This window comes from Macaca fascicularis, chromosome 12 (assembly GCF_037993035.2).
Source record: "Macaca fascicularis isolate 582-1 chromosome 12, T2T-MFA8v1.1".
NCBI lineage: Eukaryota > Metazoa > Chordata > Mammalia > Primates > Cercopithecidae > Macaca > Macaca fascicularis.
Window position 1 is genome coordinate 115,091,853 of NC_088386.1, and position 19,815 is coordinate 115,111,667.

Here is a 19,815-nt window from a genome sequence, read left to right on the forward strand (position 1 = left end):
GCCTGGGCAACATAGTAAGACTCCCATCTCATAAACAAACAAACAAATAAACAAAAAAGATCAAGATGAATCATATCAGGAGATACAGTGAAGGCTGGAGTACAGTAATGCAATCACAGCTTACTGCAGGCTTGAACTCCTGGGCTCAAGTGATTCTCCCACTTCAGCCTTCCAAGTAGCTAGGACTACAGGCACAGGCCACCACACCCAGCTATTTTTTTTATTTTTTTATTTTCTTGTAGATACAGGTTTCACTATGTTGCCCAGGCTGGTCCCAAACTGCTAGTCTCAAGCAATCCTCCTGCCTTGGCCTCCCAAACTGATGGGATTACAGGCATGAGCCATCATCCCCAGCATCTCTTTTATTTATTTATTTATTTATTTATTTATTTATTTATTTATTTTTTATTTAAAGACAGAGTCTCCCTCTGGCCAGGATGGAGTTCAATGGCACAATCTCAGCTCACTGCAACCTCTACCTCCTGGGTTCAAGCAATTATCTTGCCTCAGCCTCCTGAGTAGCTGAGATTACAGGCATGCACCACCATGCCCGGCTAATTTTTGTATTTTTAGTAGAGACGGGGTTTCGCTATGTTGGCCAGGCTGGTCTCGAACTCCTGACCTCGGGTGATCTGCCTGTCTCGGCTTCCCAAAGTGTTGGGATTACAGGAGTGAGCCACTGTGCCTGGCCCCAGCATCTCTTTTAAAACGAAAAGTTATGGAGTTGAAATATTTGCCCTCACAGGTCCACTATAATGCTAAACATAAGTGATATTTCATATGTGCCTTTATTTAATCCTCATGACTCGACAGTAAGGTTGTGGTTGATTTATTTACAGATGAAGAAACTGAATCATAAAAATTCAGTACTTATCCAAATTAATACAAGTAGTCTCAAAGTGGTGGAGCTGAGTTACAAATTCAAGTCTGCTGGTTCTAAAACCTATCTCTTTCTGCCACTAAGAAACCTCCGGGTGCGGTGCCTCACGCCTGTAATCCTAGCACTTTGGAAGGCTGAGGCAGGTGGATCACGAGGTCATCCACCTGGTCTCGAGCAGATCGAGACCATCCTGGCTAACACGGTGAAACCCCGTCTCTACTAAAAATACAAAAAATTAGCCGGGCATGGTGGCAGGCACCTGTAGTCCCAGCTACTCGGGAGGCTGAGGAAGGAGAATGGTGTGAACCCGGGAGGTGGAGCTTTCAGTGAGAGAAGATCGCACCACTGCACTCCAGCCTGGGCGACAGAGCGAGACTCCGTCTCACAAAAAAAAAAAAAAGAAAAGAAACCTTTGGATGTGGCTCCTAGGAATCAAAAAATGTCCAAAGACATGACAAATCTGAAAGCTAAAATGTGGAATATCAAAATTTATATTAGACATTAGAAAGAACAGACAACAGGAAACAGAAAGAGATGAAGTCTGTCGTAAATGAAGATGGACTCAGTGTTAGAACACAGAGACCTGGGGCCAAGCACGGAGGCTTATGCTATAATTCCAACTCTTTGGTAAGCCAGTGTGAGAGGATCGCTTGAGCTGAGGAATTCAAGACCAACCTGGGCAATATGATGAGACTTCATCTCGAAAGAAAAAGAAAGAAAAGGAGGGGGAGAGGGGGAGAGAGAGAGAGCAAGCAAGCAAGCAGAGACCCAAAACCTAACATATTCCATAATACTCTTGCAGACTTAGGAACCATTAGCTTGTTAATGTGAGTATGTTATGCTGGAGAAGTATGAGGAACCGGCATTCTCCTCTTTCGTGTACAACTGGAAGGAGTTAAGCTGCATAATGTCTCTGAAAGACAATTTGGCATTATGTTATGTGGCAAGATTAAAAGATACAAATATTCCTTGACCCAGCTATTCCACTTAGGGGAATTTACTCACACATTTACATGCAGAAAAAGTAAATACAAGGATAGTTACCGTATATAACGGCAAAAGACTTAGGTGTCTACTAATAGCAGATCAATTAAATATATGATACATTCATGAAATTAAATGCTATGTTGCCATTAAAAACACAGGCCGGGTGTGGTGGCTCACGTCTGTAATCCCAGCACTTTGGGAGGCCGAGGTGGGTGGATCACGAGGTCAGGAGATCGAGACCATCCTGGCTAACACGGTGAAACCCTGTGTCTACTAAAAATACAAAAAATTAGCCGGGCGTGGTGGTGGGCGCCTGTGGTCCCAGCTACTCTGGAGGCTGAGGCAGGAGAATGGCATGAACCCGGGAGGTGGAGCTTGCAGTGAGCCGAGATCGTGCCACTGCACTCCAGCATGGGCGACAGAGCAAGACTCCGTCTCAAAAAAAAGAGAGAAAGAAAACACAAAGGTAGGTCCTCTGAATGTGTTGATATGAATAATCTCTAAGTTCTTTTTTTTAAGGCTGGCCAAGTGAAGCAGTGGGTAAGTTCTACAATTAAGTGAAAAAAGGAAGGTACTAAACAGTGTGTACAGCATGATACTATTTGTCAAAAAATACACATATACACAGATATATATTTGGTTATATGAGGATATATATACAGTATATACACATATAGCTTTAAGAATTCACAAGTAGGGAGGCCGAGGCGGGCGGATCACAAGGTCAGGAGATCGAGACCACGGTGAAACCCCGTCTCTACTAAAAATACAAAAAATTAGCCGGGCGCGGTTGTGGGCGCCTGTAGTCCCAGCTACTCGGGAGGCTGAGGCAGGAGAATGGCGTGAACCCGGGAGGCGGAGCTTGCAGTGAGCCGAGATCGCGCCACTGCACTCCAACCTGGGCGACAGAGCGAGACTCCGTCTCAAAAAAAAAAAGAATTCACAAGTAGCTGATATTGGTAGTTGCTTTGGAAAAGGAAAAGGAGGGACTAGGGAAAGGGGTAGAAAGATCTATTTTTTCACTGTATACACTTAAATGCTGTTTGAAATGTTTGCCTTTTTAAAGAATTACTCATTCAAAAAAATTAAATGAAAACGATCACAAGAATGAGTTACAAACAAAAACTATGACTGTGTGACCTTACAGACATACACACAAGCCTGAAATAGTATCCACCTACATCCTTACCCGTGTCCACTGGCTCTTTTTCCATATAAAGCTCTCTCAAGTTCAGGCATTTCCCTAGGGGGGCATTCTTCTTTTAATGATAAGTATTTTATTTTAACTTGAAGCACAATTGTTCATCAATTGCTCAAATCTAATTTCTTCCTATGGCAAACCAAGACTCATCCCTCCCTAAACATTGATGTCTCTTTCCTTTAATGTAGTTCCCCAATTAGAGGAATTTGCCTAGAATAGCTAGTTTTTCTTTATATACTTTTATATTATATTGTATTCTATATTACATGTTATATTGTATCATTACATATTATATAATATATATTACATTATATCATTATATATTATGTTAATATAGATTAACATAACATATGTTAACATAGTATGTATTATATATTACATATATTTATATGCTAATCTATATTATAATATAGATATTATATAATTGTAATATCATTATACTAGTGTTCCTTACTGTATTCTTTTGAAAGAAGAAACTATTAGAGTCCATGAGCCTCCAAGGAGAACTGCCTCCACAATCACACTACATATTCTGCATTTCTAGGTCCATGTAATACAAAATGAGATTAGCTATTGCTAGGGATTCCCAAAGGTCACCCAAATGGTTTGGTCCCAGAACAAACATTATTGAGGAAACACTGCCCCCTGGTGTTACTTAGAAAGTTTAAATGTTTTAAATGAAATAGATAAAATATGGGATGGGGCCAGGCTTGTAACACCAAGGCAGGAGGATTGCTTGAGGTGAGGAATTTGAGACCACCCTGGTCAACACAGAGAGACCCCCATCTCTACAAAAAAAAACTTTTAATTTTATTTTTTAATTTATTTTTAAAATTTTATTTATTTGCAAGATGGAATATTTCACAAGAAATTCAATTAAAATAAACAAATGTGAGTATATGCTAAGCACTGTTGATAGGCCTTAGAAGTTAATAAATGAATAAGTAATTCTCTCAGCACTCAGTTCTAGTTTTACTGGGCTCCAAATCAAAAATAAACATCAGCAAACAGTTTCTCAAAAAGTCTTTCTATCCAGTCTTCCATTGATGCCAAAGCATCACATCCCCGGTGAGAGACTAAAGAAGAAAAAAATGATGTCCTCTTGTCTTCCGATCCCTCTGCTAACAAATCTATACTCTTAGGCTTCGCAAAGAAGACCCTGTCCCCTAAGTGCTACTGACTGAAACCCTGTCTGTTATTCCAGAAAACTAGTCTTTAATGTCCACTCTTCATTTCTAATAAAATCTCTTGGGAAACATAAAGCTATGAGTTAGTAGAGGATATTATCCCCTTACTCTCTAAAAATGAGGCTTTGGACCAGACTATTCTGGGATTCAAATTCCAGCTCATTTATTCATAAGCTGATGGCCTTGGACAAGTTACTTTCAATCTCAGTATCCTACTCTGAAAAACAGGGACAATAATACTTATCCTGAAGGACAGCTGCAAGGATTAAATGATGAGACCATGTTTAGAAAGGTACCTAACACTGGTACATATTCTACCCTGTTGCCAGAATATTCTTGATAAACCATGAATTGGATCATGTAAAATTCCTGTTTAAAGTTTTTCAGTGAATCCTGTTGCCTTTGAGATAAAATCCAAACTCATTAGAATCCTTCAAGATCTGGCCACTGCCTCCCTCATTTCTCATTCCTTCCTATCTACACAGCAGTCATGAAGTTCCCGAACTTGCCCCTCACTTACACATCCTTACACATCTCTACACCTCTCGCCTACAATGACTTTTCTATTTATTTTATCCTACTCATCTTCAAAACTCAGCTCAGTAACAGTCTCTTCAAAGAGGTCTTCTCCAATCCTCAACCATCCAGGGTCTACCTCAATCAAAGAACCTATCATACTTTATCATAATTTCCTGTTTGTCTTCTCACTAGATTATGAACTCCAGGAAGAGGCTATATTGTTTCAGGTCTGGATAACCAACAATCAGCCCATAGTAGATGCTTTTAAAATGCTGAATAAATTGGCTGGGCACATGGCTCATGCCGGTAATCCCAGCACTCTGGGAAGCCAAGGCGGATGGATCACAAGGTCAGGAGATTGAGACCATCCTGTGAATGGTGAAACCCCATCTCTACTAAAAATACAAAAAATTAGCCGGGCCCGGTGGCGGGTGCCTGTAGTCCCAGCTACTTGGGAGGCTGAGGCAGGAGAACAGCGTGAACCCGGGAAGAGGGAGCTTGCAGTGAGCCAAGATCACGCCACTGCACTCCAGCCTGGGCAACAGAGCGAGACTCTGTCTCAAAAAAAAAAAAAAAAAAAAAAAAAAAAAAGCTGAATAAATTAATTAATGCAAAAAGACACTCAATACTCTGCTCCTTTTGCAAGGAAAGGATGTAACAGTCAAGAATCCTTTTTGTCTTCTGTATAGTCAAGGAAAGTTTTCTGATTGGAGAATTTCAAACAAAGTTTGCAAAAAAATAAAAGCACCTAAAGCTTCATCTCAAAGCAACTGGCATCCCTCCCCAAACCCCATATTCAAATTGCACTTACCAGGGAAGGACTAGCTAGGATGCAGTGGAAATTCCAATAGAAGGGGAGGCCAGAGAGCTCACTCCGCACCCGTAAAATCAGTGCATCTGCCACATGATCACAGGTGAAGGTAGCTTCGCTAGGGTGAGCAGCGTCCTTCAACAATGGGCGAAGCAGATTATCCAAATGACAGAGGAAAGCCGCAGGAGGAGCAGTGAGCCGCTTGTTCAGCTCCTAAAGAGACAGCAGTGGTACACAGTAAGGGTGCTAATAGGAAAATAATTCCCTCATAAGTAACAGCAAAGGAAAGCCCTGGTTAACATGAAGACAACGGACATGAGAGGAAGGGGACAGAAGATAAAAACATCACAACGGGAAAGAAGAAAACAAAAAGAAAGCCGGGCGCGGTGGCTCACGCCTGTAATCCCAGCACTTTGGGAGGCCGAGGCGGGCGGATCACAAGGTCAGGAGATCGAGACCACGGTGAAACCCCGTTTCTACTAAAAATACAAAAAATTAGCCGGGCGCGGTGGCGGGCGCCTGTAGTCCCAGCTACTCAGGAGGCTGAGGCAGGAGAATGGCATGAACCCGGGAGGCGGAGCTTGCAGTGAGCCGAGATTGCGCCACTGCACTCCAGCCTGGGCGACAGAGCGAGACTCTGTCTCAAAAAAAAAAAAAAAAAAAAAAAAAGAAGACAGTCACAAAGATCAACTGGCCTACTTCAAAATTCTGCCTTGGGCAAAAAAAAAAGTTCTATCTAGATCAAATAATATATTCATTATCATGCATAGGGTAGAGAAACTAACTTTTTCTCTCTCTCTTTCTCTCTCTCTCTCACACACAAACACACACATGAAGATTCCAGGGCTACAGGCAGAAGTACAGGACATTAACTGGAATTGTCTCAACCCAATTCAACCTTCCTTGGGAATCTACAGGCCAGCAAGCTGGTTGATGTTCACATCCCCGACCTTCACTAGGAAAGAATGGTATCCCCCACCACCTCACAGCAGTACTTCTCTTCATACTTACCTTGGCTCGCTGGCTGACCACACTAGTGTCCACCTGTTCATGCCACACCTGTTGAAGATCTGAAACTAACAAGGCATAGCCCTGCTTGCTGATAAAAACCTTGGCCAAGAGGGAGTTCTCAGCAAGCGGTAGCCACGCCCACGGCTGCATCAACAGGCCTTGCTCCAGTTCTTCCATCTGCAAAAAAGTCCTCATTTAGTAAAGTGCCTCAGGGTCATGCTGGCCTAAGAAGGGTACCACCTAAACCACTCTGTATCAACTAAAATCTCATGAAAATCCTCCCTGATAAAACAGAAGGCATGGATTTACGTTCTCCCAGTATACACCCAGCTGATCACTGACTTTACTACCTTTGGCCACTAAAAGTATATTTAAAATCTTGAGGGTTTTTTTCCCCCATATTATGTTCCTAGAGGACAGAAAATCTTTCTTCCACAGTGTTTAAGCCTCAACATGTTGCTGTTAGTATTTCTGCTTTCTAATACTATAGCATAATGTGGAAACCTAAACCCTTCTTATTCCACCTTTATCACATTGCTAATAAATATGTCACTGCTATCCTTTCCCAGAACTAGAAGAGAAGGAATAGTTCTTGTCTTATAAAACATCATAAGTCATAGTGTCAAGGCCAGGAAATTCAAAGTGTTTGATCATTATCTAAAAACAGAGTTTAGGAAGCTCTCAGGATTTTTTTTTAAATCCCTAAAACAGAGATTCTTAATCTAGAGTCAATGCATGTGAATCTTCTAGAATTGTAAGAAAATGTTATGCATACATGTATATATGCATGGGGAGGGGGAAAGAGGTCTACAGCTATCATCAAACTCTCAAAGGGATCCATAACACAAAAAAGAGCTAAGAACCTGTGTCCAGGAGCAACAGAAAAGACCTAAATTTCATTTCAACAAGAACCAGAATGACTAGGAAATCATGAATACAAGGCAGAGCACATCACAGAGGTAAAGACTGAATTAATTTCCATTTAACTCTTCCTCCACATTCCCACTCCAGTGCACTGCCACCAATGATACCATGCCCAGCCTGGAACCCCTGCAAAACAACTTTTCTATCTCAGCAGCTAAAGTAGTAGGCTTAACCTAGTAGACAATCAGAACTACGGCTGCTTGACAGAGAATGTGATTGTTTTTCCTGTGGGGGAGAAAAAAAAGATGACAATTTCCTTCATTATTCCAGTCTACAAATACAAAATGAAGAGAAGCACCAGGAAGGAAAAATTTAGAATGTAAATAACGAAATTCCTTATTAAGTCTGATTAAGACAGTCATCTCCCCTAGTTTTTGAAGTGTGACCTTGTGACTTGTGACATAACATATATAGATATGCATACAGATACATATATATGGTGATCTTTCTTTACAGCATCCTCAAAGCCTTGTGTTTGGAGGATGGTGTTTCCGTCACATTTCCCACATGCTGCTCTTATGGGGACAGAAGTGGTCATGGAATGATTAAGCTAGTCCTAGCTGGACAAGAGCTCCACATTGCCAAAGGTCACAAACGCAAATAAAGTCGCCAAACCCTTTCATCTCCCTTATAGGCACGCCCCAGTGTACTCTAACAGTTGCCAAAATTGGATTTACTATTCTAGCCCATTCCTTCGGAAAGCCCGGAAGTTCAAATTGATGGGTTTTGTTTGTTTGTTGGGTAAAGGGGGAGGAGTTTAAAATGCGGCCAGCAGTAACCGACCCTATAAAAAGGCGGCCTGACACATTGTGCACCAGACCCCGGCTGCCTGCTCCCACCACACGCGTCCCGTTCTGCGTCCGAGGCCTCCACATTTCACCCTTTTCTTTTTTCCTTCAAGGCTGCCTTTAGCATTCACATTAACCAGATTTACGGGTTTATTTCTCTAGAGTGGAGGGGCGCTGAGGGGCATCCCGGCGGAGGGGTCCCTTGAGAACCTTTATCTGCATCGAGTTCCGCTCCTCAGCAATGACTCCTCTGGGCAGTTCCTCCGACGCCCTGCAGAGGGCAGTAGGGGCCCAGAGAGCATCCCGGCTGGGCCCCGCCCGGTCCCCCTGGGAGAACGCGAACCCTAGGTCCCATAATCACAGCCCCACCCCAGGAGCCGCCGGGCGTCCCGCTTCCACCCGCCCCAGCTAGAAGAGCCTTCGCCATCCGCCTTCCCATTTCTACAGCACTGGCTGCACTGGGACGCGGCTCGGGATCCTTCAAGAGGCAACAAAGCCGGCCACTGGAGGCTTCGTCGCACCAAACAGGCGGCCAAGGAATACCCTCACTCGAGCCGCACCATCCACGCCGGGCCGCAGCCGGCGGACTGCGCACGCGCGGCCCCGCCTACCCCCCGGAGGCCTGCCCTGGTACCCGGCAGCGCGCGCTCCCTCCAAGGAGAAAATGCCCAAGCCAGGCCCAACCCGCAGCGTCTGAGCAGCCCTTCGCTGGCTTGCTTCTGCCCGGACTCGAGTGCGATTCCACCTACCGTCAGCGGCAGCGAGACCGCCCACCCTCCTCGCCGCACGCACGCTCTCTTGCCCGCTCGCGCAAACCGAAAGGCCTAGAGTAAGAGGCCGATTCCCCCCACTACAAGAGGAGGCAGGGTCTTGGGACACAGGGGCGGGGCCTATGCCTGACATGGGCGGGGCTTCTGGGCCTGGGACGCTGATGAGAGGAGCGCCGCAGTGGCAGGGTAACTGGAGGAGAGGCCGGGCGGCCAGCTAGTAGAGAGGTAGTGGCGCGTCTTGGAGTCACGCTGGCCGAGTAGAAGGAATAGCGGGCCAGGCGTAGGAAAGGGGATCCCGGGTTTGGATTTGTCAAACTTGAGTCACTTCTCTTCCCTCCCCTACCTGTCCAGTCTCTTTTTAACAAAATAAGGCATGGAAGTTCCGTAGGTAAGTTCTCTCAGGTCCTCCACCAGCACTAGAGTTGTTGAAGGAAGGAGTCTCCCAGGCATAAGTCCCATAATCTGATCTCATCCTTTACCTCTCCTGCCTCATTTCTCCATCATCCCCGTACTTATGCTCCTCACTACTGAGAAATTTGAAACCCCTCAGCTATCTTGGACTTTGTACAACTCATGGCTTTGCTCAAGCTGGACCTCGAACCTGAAAAACCAAAAATCCTCCTCATTTGTCAACGCCATCCTCATTGCTTCTTGCATAAAGCCTTTCCCACTGTCCCCAATCAGAATTCATTATCCCTTCCTCTTTGCTCCCACAGCATTATTTTAATCTTTATTACAGACTGCTTTCTGCTTTGCATTTTCGTTAGTAATTACAAAGGTCTTTTTAAACCGTAAACGCCTTGAGAGGGCATGGACCCTGTCTTAACCCTGTAGTTCCAGGACCTTGCACATGGGAGATGCTCAATAAGTATTAAAGTGAATGCTGGGGTTCAAGTGGCGTTGATAGTACACAGGCAAAATCTCATTCATTCATGGTCCGCTAAATCATGGCTTCTGCTCTGGAATAGTTAGGCCTAATTAAGACAAGGAAAGGCAACCCAACCTACTGGGAAATGGAACCTCTAGGCGGGCCCATGTAATATACACACACATACCCTCTGCCTACGAGAAAGAACGGTTTGGGAGCTGATTCTCCAGCAGATGAGAGTTAGTGCTAAATTAACCAGAGCAGAAGTAGGCATACCGGTCATTTCTGGGACCTAAACCCTTGTCTGCTAGATTCAGGGCATGGCTCCCCTGAGCCAGGAAGCAAGTCTGCCATCTCTTCTGGCTCAGAGGAGCCTCCTTCCTCATCCCCAGGGTCTTCAGGCAGTGGGCAGAGGCAGCGGAGAGGCTGGGGGATGCAGGGACACAGGTTTTGGATGGGGAAAGGAAGTCTGTACACTTGAGCAGCCTTCTCCCTGGCCTTCTGAGGCATTCGAGCCTCTTGCGCAGTGAAAACAGATGGTAGCCCTTGACCTAGGCCTCGCTCAAGCTGTGTGCCTGCAAAAGAGAGGTTTGTCAGGCCGTTGCCCATCCCAGGGAGGGATGGCTTCCTGGCCACTCCCCAGTCTGCTGGGGCCTGGCCTCAACTTACCAGGAATCGTGTTCTCCAGTAGGAAGCCTGAGAGTCCCGCCAGGAAGATGGGCTGTGTCAGCAGTGAGTGCAGTAATACATCCAAGGGGCTCCAGCCTATGAAGGGTTGGGGCCAGGCAGGAAGGGAACTCTGATCCTATATCCAAGCCCAGGAGTCTTGCCCTCCCAGACCTAAACCTAAGTCTTGGACTAAGGACAGATCTTTCTGAATTGTCATTTCATCCCTCTCACCTGTCTAACCACTTTCCAAATCCAGGCCTTTCTCACAGGATTCCTGCTCAACACCCTATGTTCTGATCATCCACACACCCTCCATATATGCTTTGACTATTCCAGGTTCCCTTTCTCTAGAAAGCTTAGTATTTAAGCCCAACCTCATCTCCCAGTTTTTACCCTCTATGCTCTATCCTGGGTTTTTCAACCTCCAGTCCTACTGACATCTTAGACCAGATAATTCTTGGTTGGGGGTGGTGGTACAGGGGGGATGTCCTGTACAGTGTAGGATGTTTAGCAGCATCTTTCTATGCACTAAACCCTAGTAACAACTCCCTCTTCCTCCATGTGTAACAGCCAAAAATGTCTCCAGACATTGCCAAATGTCCCCATGGGGGCAAAATCACCCAGTTGAGAACTGGGTGGGACAAATTAAGCAATTTACTGCTCTCAGGACATATCCTAAGACTTCCCACTTCTGTGTCTTTGTATAAATGATGGTTCCTTCATGAGGAATGACCTTCTCACCAAAGATGTTTAAAACTTACCATCCTTCAAGACCAGCTCTGTTACTGGATCACCTCAAACAGAAGCTATCTCTCTTGCCACTGAGCACCATAGCTCTTTATCTGAACCTTTCTTGTTATTTTCCTATACATCTCATCTCTTTTACTACGCTGTAATAAAGGGAGGCACCTTTGTATCCCAAATGGCTAGCATAGTGCTCAATAAATATCCATTAAACAAATGAATGAAGTATTTACACCAAAGCCCAGAGAAGGCTGTGGGGCCAGGAGCCGGGGGAGCCTGAGCCTCAACTCCTTGCTTTCCTGCTACTGAGCAACTCCCCTTCCCTTCCACCTACCTGTGCTGAATAGGACTGGGGCTTCCCGAAACCATCTTGGCAGCAGCAAGGCCATGAAGATAGAGAAGCCCACAATGAAGATATTTCGCCCAGAGTCTATGTCAGCCAGGTAGAAGCTGGAGAATCCAGCAGACAAAACCACAGCCTGGGTCACCCCCAGCACCCCACCTGTCTCATACAGAAGAAATCAAGGGGGTCAGGAGGAATCAAGGGGGCTCACATAGTGTGGAGTATTGCAGGGCAAGCAGGTTGTAATGGGGAAAAAATAAAACCCAAGAGACTGATTTTTATTATTATTATTATTTTTTAGAACAAGTCTCACTCTGTCACCCAGGCTGGAGTACAATGGTGCAATCTCGGCTCACTGCAACCTCCGCCTCCTACTCCTGGATTCAAGCGATTTCTCCTGCCTCAGCCTCCTGAGTAGCTGGGATTACAGGCATGAGCCAGCATGCCTGGCTAATTTTTGTATTTTTATTAGAGACAGGGTTTTGTCATGTTGACCAGGCTGATCTCGAACTCCTGACCTCAAGTGATCTGCCTGCCTGGGCCTCCCAAAGTGCTGGGATACAGGTGTGAGCCACCATGCCCGGTCTGAGGTTTTCTGATTCTTCAGGAAGCCCAGAAGCCCAATCAAGAGACCAAGATGTTAGGCTGAGAAATTGAGACTGACACATGCTCATATCCATCCATTCATCCATCCATCCATCCATCCATTCATCCAGGAAAGCTATTTAGAAAGAAAAGGTGCCGGCCGGGCGCGATGGCTCACGCCTGTAATCCCAGCACTTTGGGAGGCCGAGGCGGGCGGATCACAAGGTCAGGAGATCGAGACCACGGTGAAACCCCGTCTCTACTAAAAATACAAAAAAAATGAGCCGGGCGCAGTGGCGGGCGCCTGTAGTCCCAGCTACTCGGGAGGCTGGGGCAGGAGAATGGCGTGAACCCAGGAGGCGGAGCTTGCAGTGAGCCAGGATCGCACCACTGCACTCCAGCTTGGGCGACAGAGCAAGACTCCGTCTCAAAAAAAAAAAAAAAAAGAAAGAAAGAAAAGGTGCCATCCTAAAGAACTGATCGGGCCATACTGGGGAGTACCAGTTCAATACCAGCCCTGTTGATACATCCACTCACCAACCACAGGCAGCGGGATGGTGGTGAGGAGCTGAGCCAACCTTGGGGAGAGTCCAAGCCCCATGCAGAGTAGCCCCACTAAGTGAGCCACTTGCTGAGATCCAGCCTGCATGAAGAAAAGACACTGGAGACACAACCACTTCCTCGGACTGTCCCAGGTCTTTGCCTTACTGGTTCCTTCTCATCATTTGGATCCCAGCTCAAATGTTACTCTTCCAAGAAGCCTCCCTGGCCAGTCTAAATGTGCCTCCTTTCCATCCCGCTATCCTGATTTTTTTATATAACACTTATCGCCTTCTGAAATTTTCTTCACTTTTTAAAAATTTTTTTATTTTTTGAGATGGAGTCTTGCTCTGTTGCCCAGGCTGGAGTACAATGGTGTGGTCTTGGCTCACAGCAACCTCTGCCTCCCATGCTCAAGTGATTCTCCTGCCTCAGCCTCCCGAGTAGCTGGGATTATAGGTGCACGCCACCACACCCAGCTATTTTTAGTAGAGACAGGGTTTTACCATGTTGGCCAGGCTGGTCTTGAATTCCTAGCCTCAAGTGATCCGCCTGCCTTAGCCTCCCCACATGCTAGAATTACAACATGAGCCACCATGCCTGGCCCACTTTTTTTTTTTTTTTTTTTTTTTTTTGAGACAGAGTCTCACTGTGTTGCCCAGGCTGGAGTGCAGTGGCCAGATCTTAGCTCACTGCAAGCTCCGCCTCCTGGGTTCACGCCATTCTCCTGGCTCAGCCTCCCAAGTAGCTGGGACTACAGGCGCCCACCACCTCGCCCGGCTAGTTTTTTGTATTTTTTAGTAGAGACGGGGTTTCACCGTTTTAGCCAGGATGGTCTCGATCTCCTGACCTCGTGATCCACCCGTCTCGGCCTCCCAAAGTGCTGGGATTACAGGCTTGAGCCACCGCGCCCGGCCACTTTTTTAAAAAGATACTTTTTTTCCTTCAACTGTCTGCGTCTCCCTCTATGAAGTCCCCAAGAGAGCAGAACTTTATGTGACTGGTTCTTTGCCCCAGCCTTGGTACTGTGCCTCATGCACAGGAGTTCCATGGTGATTCGTTCACTTCCCCACTCTCTTAGCCCAAAGTCTAATCTTAGGCACCTCCCCAAGTGAAACAGTTGATGTGAGGTGCTGGGCGCACCTGGCAATCAATCGGTGTAAGTTCCTTCCTTCTCCTTCCCCTCTAGCTCCACCCCACCCCACCCCCATCCCAGGTCCACATACCTGGATAAGACCCACTTTGCCCACGTTGGGGAAGCTGGATGCAGTGCCCATGGGGCTTCCCAGCAGTCCGGCCAGCACACTGCCCAGCCCCTCCAGGCTCAGCCCTCGACTGCAGGCATGTGGAGGTGGGGGAGGCAAATGCAGCAGCCGGCCGCACAGGGCATAGCAGCCCAGGGAACTGGTGGAGGCTGCCAAGGCCATGGAGATGCCTGCAGCCAGAGCTCTGGGCGTCAGCAAAGGCCAATTCCACTCACCTGGGGAGGGAAAATGAGCCACTTTGGGGCCAGACTCAAGTCAGGAGTACCCCCTGCCTCCAACAGCCTGTGCCACAAGAATCCTAGATGCCTCAATGTCTTTGAAGATAATGTCTTGGGACAAAACTACTGAATTCTAAGGAGAAAGACCCATCCCTTTACCATGGTCTACAAGGTCCTCTTTGGTCTGGCCTTCCCTCTCTCTGCAGCCTCATCTCCCAGCACACTCTGCCTCACTTCCTTCACTCCTACCACACTGGTCTTGTTGTAGGCCTTTGTACATGCTGTGCTCCCAGCCACCACAGGACCTTTGCATATGCATATCCTGCAACTAGAATGCTCTTCCCTCCTGCCTTTGTCTAGTTAGCTCCTACTCATGTCTTCCATCTCAAATCAGTGGCCACATCCTAAAGAATATCTTTACTTAGGCCGGGCGTGGTGACTTATGCCTGCAACCCCAGCACTTTGGGAGGCCGAGGCGGGTGGATCACCTGAAGTCAGGAGTTTGTGACCAGCCTGGCCAACATGGTGAAACCCCATCTCTACTAAAAATACAAAATTAGCCGGGCATGGTGGTGCATGCCTGTAATCCCAGCCACTTGGGAAGTAGAAGCAGGAGAATCACTTGAACCTGGAAAGTGGAGGTTGCGGTGAGCCAAGATCACACCATTGCACTCCAGCCTGGGTGACAAGAGTGAAACTCTATCTCAAAAAAAAAAAGAATATCTTTACTGACCTCCTGGATAAATTCAAATTCCCTATTACAAGTTTTTTGGTTTATTTGTTTGTTTTAAGACAGGTCCTTGCTCTGTTCCCCAGGCTGAAGTGCAGTGGTGCAATCATAGCTCACTGCAGCCTCAATCTCCTGGGTTCAAGCGATCCTCCCACCTCAGCCTCCCAAGTAGCTGGGACTAAAGGTGCGTGCCACTGTATCAGGCTATTTTTTTTTTTACTTTTAATAGAGACAAGGTCTCACTATGTTGCCCAGGCTGGTCTCTAACTCCTGAGCTCAAGCAATCCTCCCACCTCAGCTTCCCACAGTGCTGAAATTTCAGGTGTGAGCCATGGCACCTGGCATTTTATTTTATTTTATTTTTATAAACAAGGTCTCAGTCTGTCGCCTGGGCTAGAATGCAGTGGTGCGATCATAGCACACTGCAGCCTCCAACTCCTGAGCTCAAGGGATCCTCCTGCCTCAGTCTCCTGAGTAGCTAGGCCTACAAGCATGTGCCACTAGGCCCAGATAATTTTTTTATGTTTTGTAGAGATGGAGTCTTGCTTTGTTACCCAGGCTGCTCTCGAAATCCTTGCCTCAAGCAGTCTTCCTGCTTCTGCCTCCCAAAATGCTGGGATTATAGGTGTGAGCCACTGTGCCTGGCCTTCATTATAAGCTCTTAGGACACAATGTATCTCCCTTTGGTTACAGTTCCCACAGTGGCAATTTTATGTTTCTTTGGGTGACTCTTTAGTATCTATGTTCCCCAATAGACTATAAGCTCCCTGAAGGTAAGTGCTGTGTCTGTCATGGTCATCACTATGTCCCCTACCATGTGCCTAGCACATAATCAGCACTCAACAGATCCTTATTAAATTAAAGAAAAACCAGCCTGGACAACATGGTGAAATCCCATCTCTACAAAACAACACAAAAACTAGCCGGGCATAGTGGCACACATCTGTAATCCCAGCTACCTGTGGGGCTGAGGCACAAGGATAACCTGAGCCAAGGAGGTTGAGGCTGCAGTGAGCCATGTTTGCATCAATGCTCTCAGCCTGGGTGACACAGCAAGACCCTGTCTAAATAAATAAATAAATAAATAAATAAATAAATAAATAAATAGAAGAATGAGCAAATTTCACATACAACGCCTCAAAAGCAATCTTTATGCATAGGTTGCCAAGTCAAATGCCCATAGTGGCTGGTAACATAAATGTGTTCATTGGGTAAGGAGTATTGGTAGTGAATATCGGGGGTTACAGAAACAATAGATGTCTGTCTCCTAACACTGACCCAAAAAAAACACCTGCAGTGGGATGGGGCACAGTGGCTCATGCCTGTAATCCCAGCACTTAATCAAGCAGATCACTTGAGCCCAGGAGTCTGAGACCAGCCTGGGCAACATGTTGAAACCCTGTCTCTACAAAAAACAAACAAAAGTCGGCATGGTGACACACACCTGTAGTCCCAGCTACTCTGGAGGCTTATGTGGGAGGATCACCTGAGCCTGGGAGGTTGAGGCTGCAGTGAGCCATGATCACGCCATGCACTCCAGCCTGTGTGACAGAGTGAGACCCTGTCTCAAACAAACAATAACAACAACAACAAAACACCTGCAGTGAGGGGCTAGCATTGTCTGTCTCTCAGACTGGTAATTTCTCTCTCCTGTATGTTTTGAAAAAACACAGCATTTAACTCAGAAATAAAATCCATTAAGTTCTTTGAATTCAAATAAATAGATACCTTTATTTGAACAAGAGAATGGAGGACTAGGAGAAAACCTACCTGGGTGAGGCAGCCAAATCCACGGTGCCTTGGTGGGGGCAGACAGTTCCTGGGGGATAACACTGAACCCCAAAAAGGCAGAAACGATCCACACACAGGCCACGGGGATCAGCACCTGAGCAGCAAGACTGAGGAAAGAACTCCTCCCCCAGAACCTTCTGAGCCACCCTTGGAGGGTTAGACAGAAGCCAAAAGGTAGGGGATGGAGTGAGCACTCCAGGCCAGCCCTTCTGACCTCTACTGCCCTGCCCAGACCCACACATACCGAGAGGAGCCGGAAGGCAGGGAGAGGAGTGTGAGTTGATGAAGCTGAAGCTCGCCTCCAGGGGCACACATGAAACTGGCTGGAGCCCAGGTGCTGAGAACAGACCACCATGAGCAGGATAACCCTAAGAGAGAGAAGGTTTTAGGAGCAAGAGGCATTGGGTATCCTGAGGCATGGGAAATGAGGTGGGGGTAGGCAGAATACCATAAAAGCGGGGGGTGGTCCCAGAGAAGGAAACTCCCATGGAAGGAACAGGAAGTCACCTTAGGGGACAGCAGAAAACAGTGTGAAAGTCAAGGAGACTAGATGAATCAAGGGAAAGTCTTGGATTCCAAATATAAAATATGTCCCTATTCCAGTCGCTGCTGAATCTGGTAGGACCAGCAGCTCTGCCCTCCCCTAGTCCTCCCATACACCCCCACTGGGCACCATCCCATGCCTCTCAGGACTCACGTACAGCAAGGCCAAACCCCAGTGAGCGGAGCAGAACTGGGCTACCTCCCTGTGGGCAGAAAGCCCTGCCACAACCAGGCTGGGAGCCAGCACCAGGGGCCCACAGTGGGGGAACACGCGGCCAGGACTCCCCAACAGCCCCATCGTGCCCTGCAGCAGCCCAGATACCACCACTGCCCCGGACACCTGGTAGAAGAGAGGAGAGGTTGGAGAGAAAATATTCTGTTCAATCAAACTGGCCTCAGCCTGGTCTTCCTAATTCTAGATATGGGTTCCTCCCCCAACTCCTTTCCAGGAGCATCTCAGTCTCTGCATAATGGAAATAAGAGCTCCCCGAAGCCTGGCACCACCCTTATCCCTTCTCACCTCTAGACACCCACCTCCTGGAGAGAAGTGTTCCAGTGCCGCAGGCCATGGCAGCTAGGTCCCCTACACAGGTGCATCATGAGGGAGGCTAGGAAAAGTTTGGGGCATGGAGAAAAGAAAGATGAATGGGATGGAGACCCATTGCTCTACAGTAACACTCCTGGCACAGGTCCAAGCCCCCTACAGTGCCTCACAGTCTTACCACTGCCCAATCTCAATCCTGCACCAACCTACACCTGCATGCTCAGATGATAACCCAGCCCCACCCTTACCCCTTGCCCTTGTTCTGTGCTCACAGTTTCCAGGTGTCTGGATGGCCAGAGGTAGCTTCTGGCTGGTCAGCACCAGAGCAGAGATAAGGAACTCTAAGGATGGAGCCTGGACAAGAGGCAGCCTGTAGGAACAGCAGCCCCAGCAGGTCTGGAAATATGTGGCAGGCAACAAGGCTCCCCCAAACCTCTCCCACCCTTCAGGACTCTGCCCCCTCTCTCCAGGGAGGTTCCTCTCACCTGCTGCCCATCCAAGTTTGCAGGATGGTAGACACACCACATGAAAAGAAGCTGGAGGCCAGGAGCTGAGAAGGGGAGTAAGAGAGTCCTCCTGGGGAGAGACTGCAAAGCAGGAGCAGGTGGGAGACACAGAGCAGAGAAGCCATGACCAAGACATGCTGCAGGTGGAGGAATGGGGAGGGCAGTCTTCAGAGAAGTGGAAATACCTGCAATACTTCCAGAGGCTTTCACATCTACACCTACTTCCCCACACACACCATCAGGCAGCACCAACTCCTGCACCTCTGCCTCCTACCTGCAGAGCTAGAAGACAGCTGAGGCCCCAGGGCAGAGATCCACACAGAGGGTCCCAAGAGTGGGTGGAGGGATTCTGGGGAACAGGTGGAGGCAGGGGAGCCAGGGCATCCTGGGAGCCCACTGATTGGAGTTGGTTAGGATTGAGGGGTGATCGGCTCATGCTGCCCTGCCTTTCGCTTTGTCTTGCCTGCCCGGGACCAGAGTTAAGTAGAAAGTAAGAGGTCAGAGTTTGGGTGAAGCCTGGGGTGGGGAGAAGGTGGGGAGAGGGTGGGAGTGTCAATGAAGCGGAGCAAAGGTATAAGGAATTTGGGGCAGGGCACCGCCTTTTCACCTTTGCCCAGCTGTTGTGCAAATTCCATCAGCCATTAACTGGGGAGCTGAGTTCTGGGGCCCTCCTCCAAGAATCTTCTTCCAGATTTCCTGTCCCTAGACCAGGCTGTACAAAGTAGGATAGGAGGGGTGGGGAGGAGAGGAGCTCTTCAAAATAATCTGGGGAAATTTTGCAGACTTTATTCCCTCCCATTTAAAACCATCACTATTTGATCCACAGTCCTCACCCCTTGCAGTACCAAGGCCCCTGGACTACTTCAAAATGAAACTTGTGGGGTGAGTGTGGTGGCTCATGCCTGTAATCCTAACACTTTGGGAGGCCACACTGGGTGTATCACTTGAGGTCAGGAGTTCAAGACCAGCCTGGCAACATGGTAAAACCATCTCTACTAAAAATACAAAACTTAGCTGGATGTGGTGGCACATGCCTGTAATCCCACCTACTCGGGAGGCTGAGGCACGAGAATTGCTTGAACCCAGAAGGCAGAGGTCGCAGTGAGCTGAGACCACACCACTGCACTCCAGCCTGGGTGACAGAAGGAGACTGTGTCAATAAAAAAAGAAAACAAGAAACTTGTGGATAATATATCCTACATCACGTGACAACCACAACTACCTGAAACGTGCTCACTGTAAAGAATAAAATTTATAGTAACATGTATTTCATTATGTGAAGGCTTAAGCACAACTAAACCAGAAGACAATAAAGTACAATGAAGTAGTCCAATCCCACACCCTATGAGAATCGCTGTGGTTGCAACAGCTGCAATGCCAGCTGATATTGG

The 19,815-nt window shown here is 47.3% G+C and overlaps 2 protein-coding genes across 26 annotated transcripts in view; both read right to left on the reverse strand.

Annotated features, from left to right (window-relative positions):
* NHEJ1 (non-homologous end joining factor 1) overlaps nt 1–9,157 on the reverse strand; it is a 91,226-nt gene extending 82,069 nt beyond the window's left edge. The window contains exons 1-3 of one of the 4 annotated variants that reach the window (XR_012421493.1): nt 8,519–8,901; nt 6,597–6,773; nt 5,586–5,798 (exon numbers count right to left, since the gene is read on the reverse strand). Coding sequence is in view for 3 of the 4 variants with exons in the window: in XM_005574339.5 (XP_005574396.2) it covers nt 5,586–5,798; nt 6,597–6,773; nt 8,519–8,530 (402 nt within the window). In the remaining variant the exon portion in view is untranslated. Of the gene's footprint in view, nt 1–5,585; nt 5,799–6,596; nt 6,774–8,518 lie in introns of all 4 variants that reach the window. The other 3 variants (XM_005574340.4, XM_045367751.3, XM_005574339.5) reach the window with 3 other exon arrangements.
* A 624-nt stretch (nt 9,158–9,781) lies between these two features.
* Nucleotides 9,782–18,916, reverse strand: SLC23A3 (solute carrier family 23 member 3). Of its 22 annotated transcripts, none has more exons than XM_074010177.1 (12): nt 18,699–18,916; nt 18,404–18,468; nt 18,191–18,288; nt 17,909–17,982; nt 17,533–17,714; nt 17,076–17,199; nt 16,811–16,925; nt 14,054–14,307; nt 12,825–12,930; nt 11,694–11,861; nt 10,616–10,711; nt 9,782–10,521 (listed from the first exon to the last, which is right to left on the reverse strand). In XM_074010177.1, the coding sequence occupies exons 1-12, from the start codon at nt 18,858–18,860 to the stop codon at nt 10,226–10,228; spliced, it is 1,740 nt and encodes a 579-aa protein (XP_073866278.1). In that variant the 5' UTR covers nt 18,861–18,916; the 3' UTR covers nt 9,782–10,225. The 22 variants fall into 22 exon arrangements, 20 of the variants coding, with proteins under 20 accessions (XP_073866278.1, XP_065382186.1, XP_073866279.1 ...); XM_065526114.2 differs by having other exon boundaries at nt 18,167–18,288; XM_074010178.1 differs by having other exon boundaries at nt 18,404–18,505.
* Nucleotides 18,917–19,815: the final 899 nt, after the last annotated feature.

Coding starts and splice junctions, on each gene's coding strand:
- SLC23A3 (XM_065526113.2), bottom strand. CDS start 18,860: ATGAGCCGATCACCCCTCAATCCTAACCAACTCCAATCAGTGGGCTCC. Junction 16,926..17,075: donor CTGCCTTCCGGCTCCTCTCG/GTATGTGTGGGT, acceptor CTTGCTGCTCAG/GTGCTGATCCCCGTGGCCTG. Junction 14,308..16,810: donor GATTTGGCTGCCTCACCCAG/GTAGGTTTTCTC, acceptor TTCCCTCCCCAG/GTGAGTGGAATTGGCCTTTG.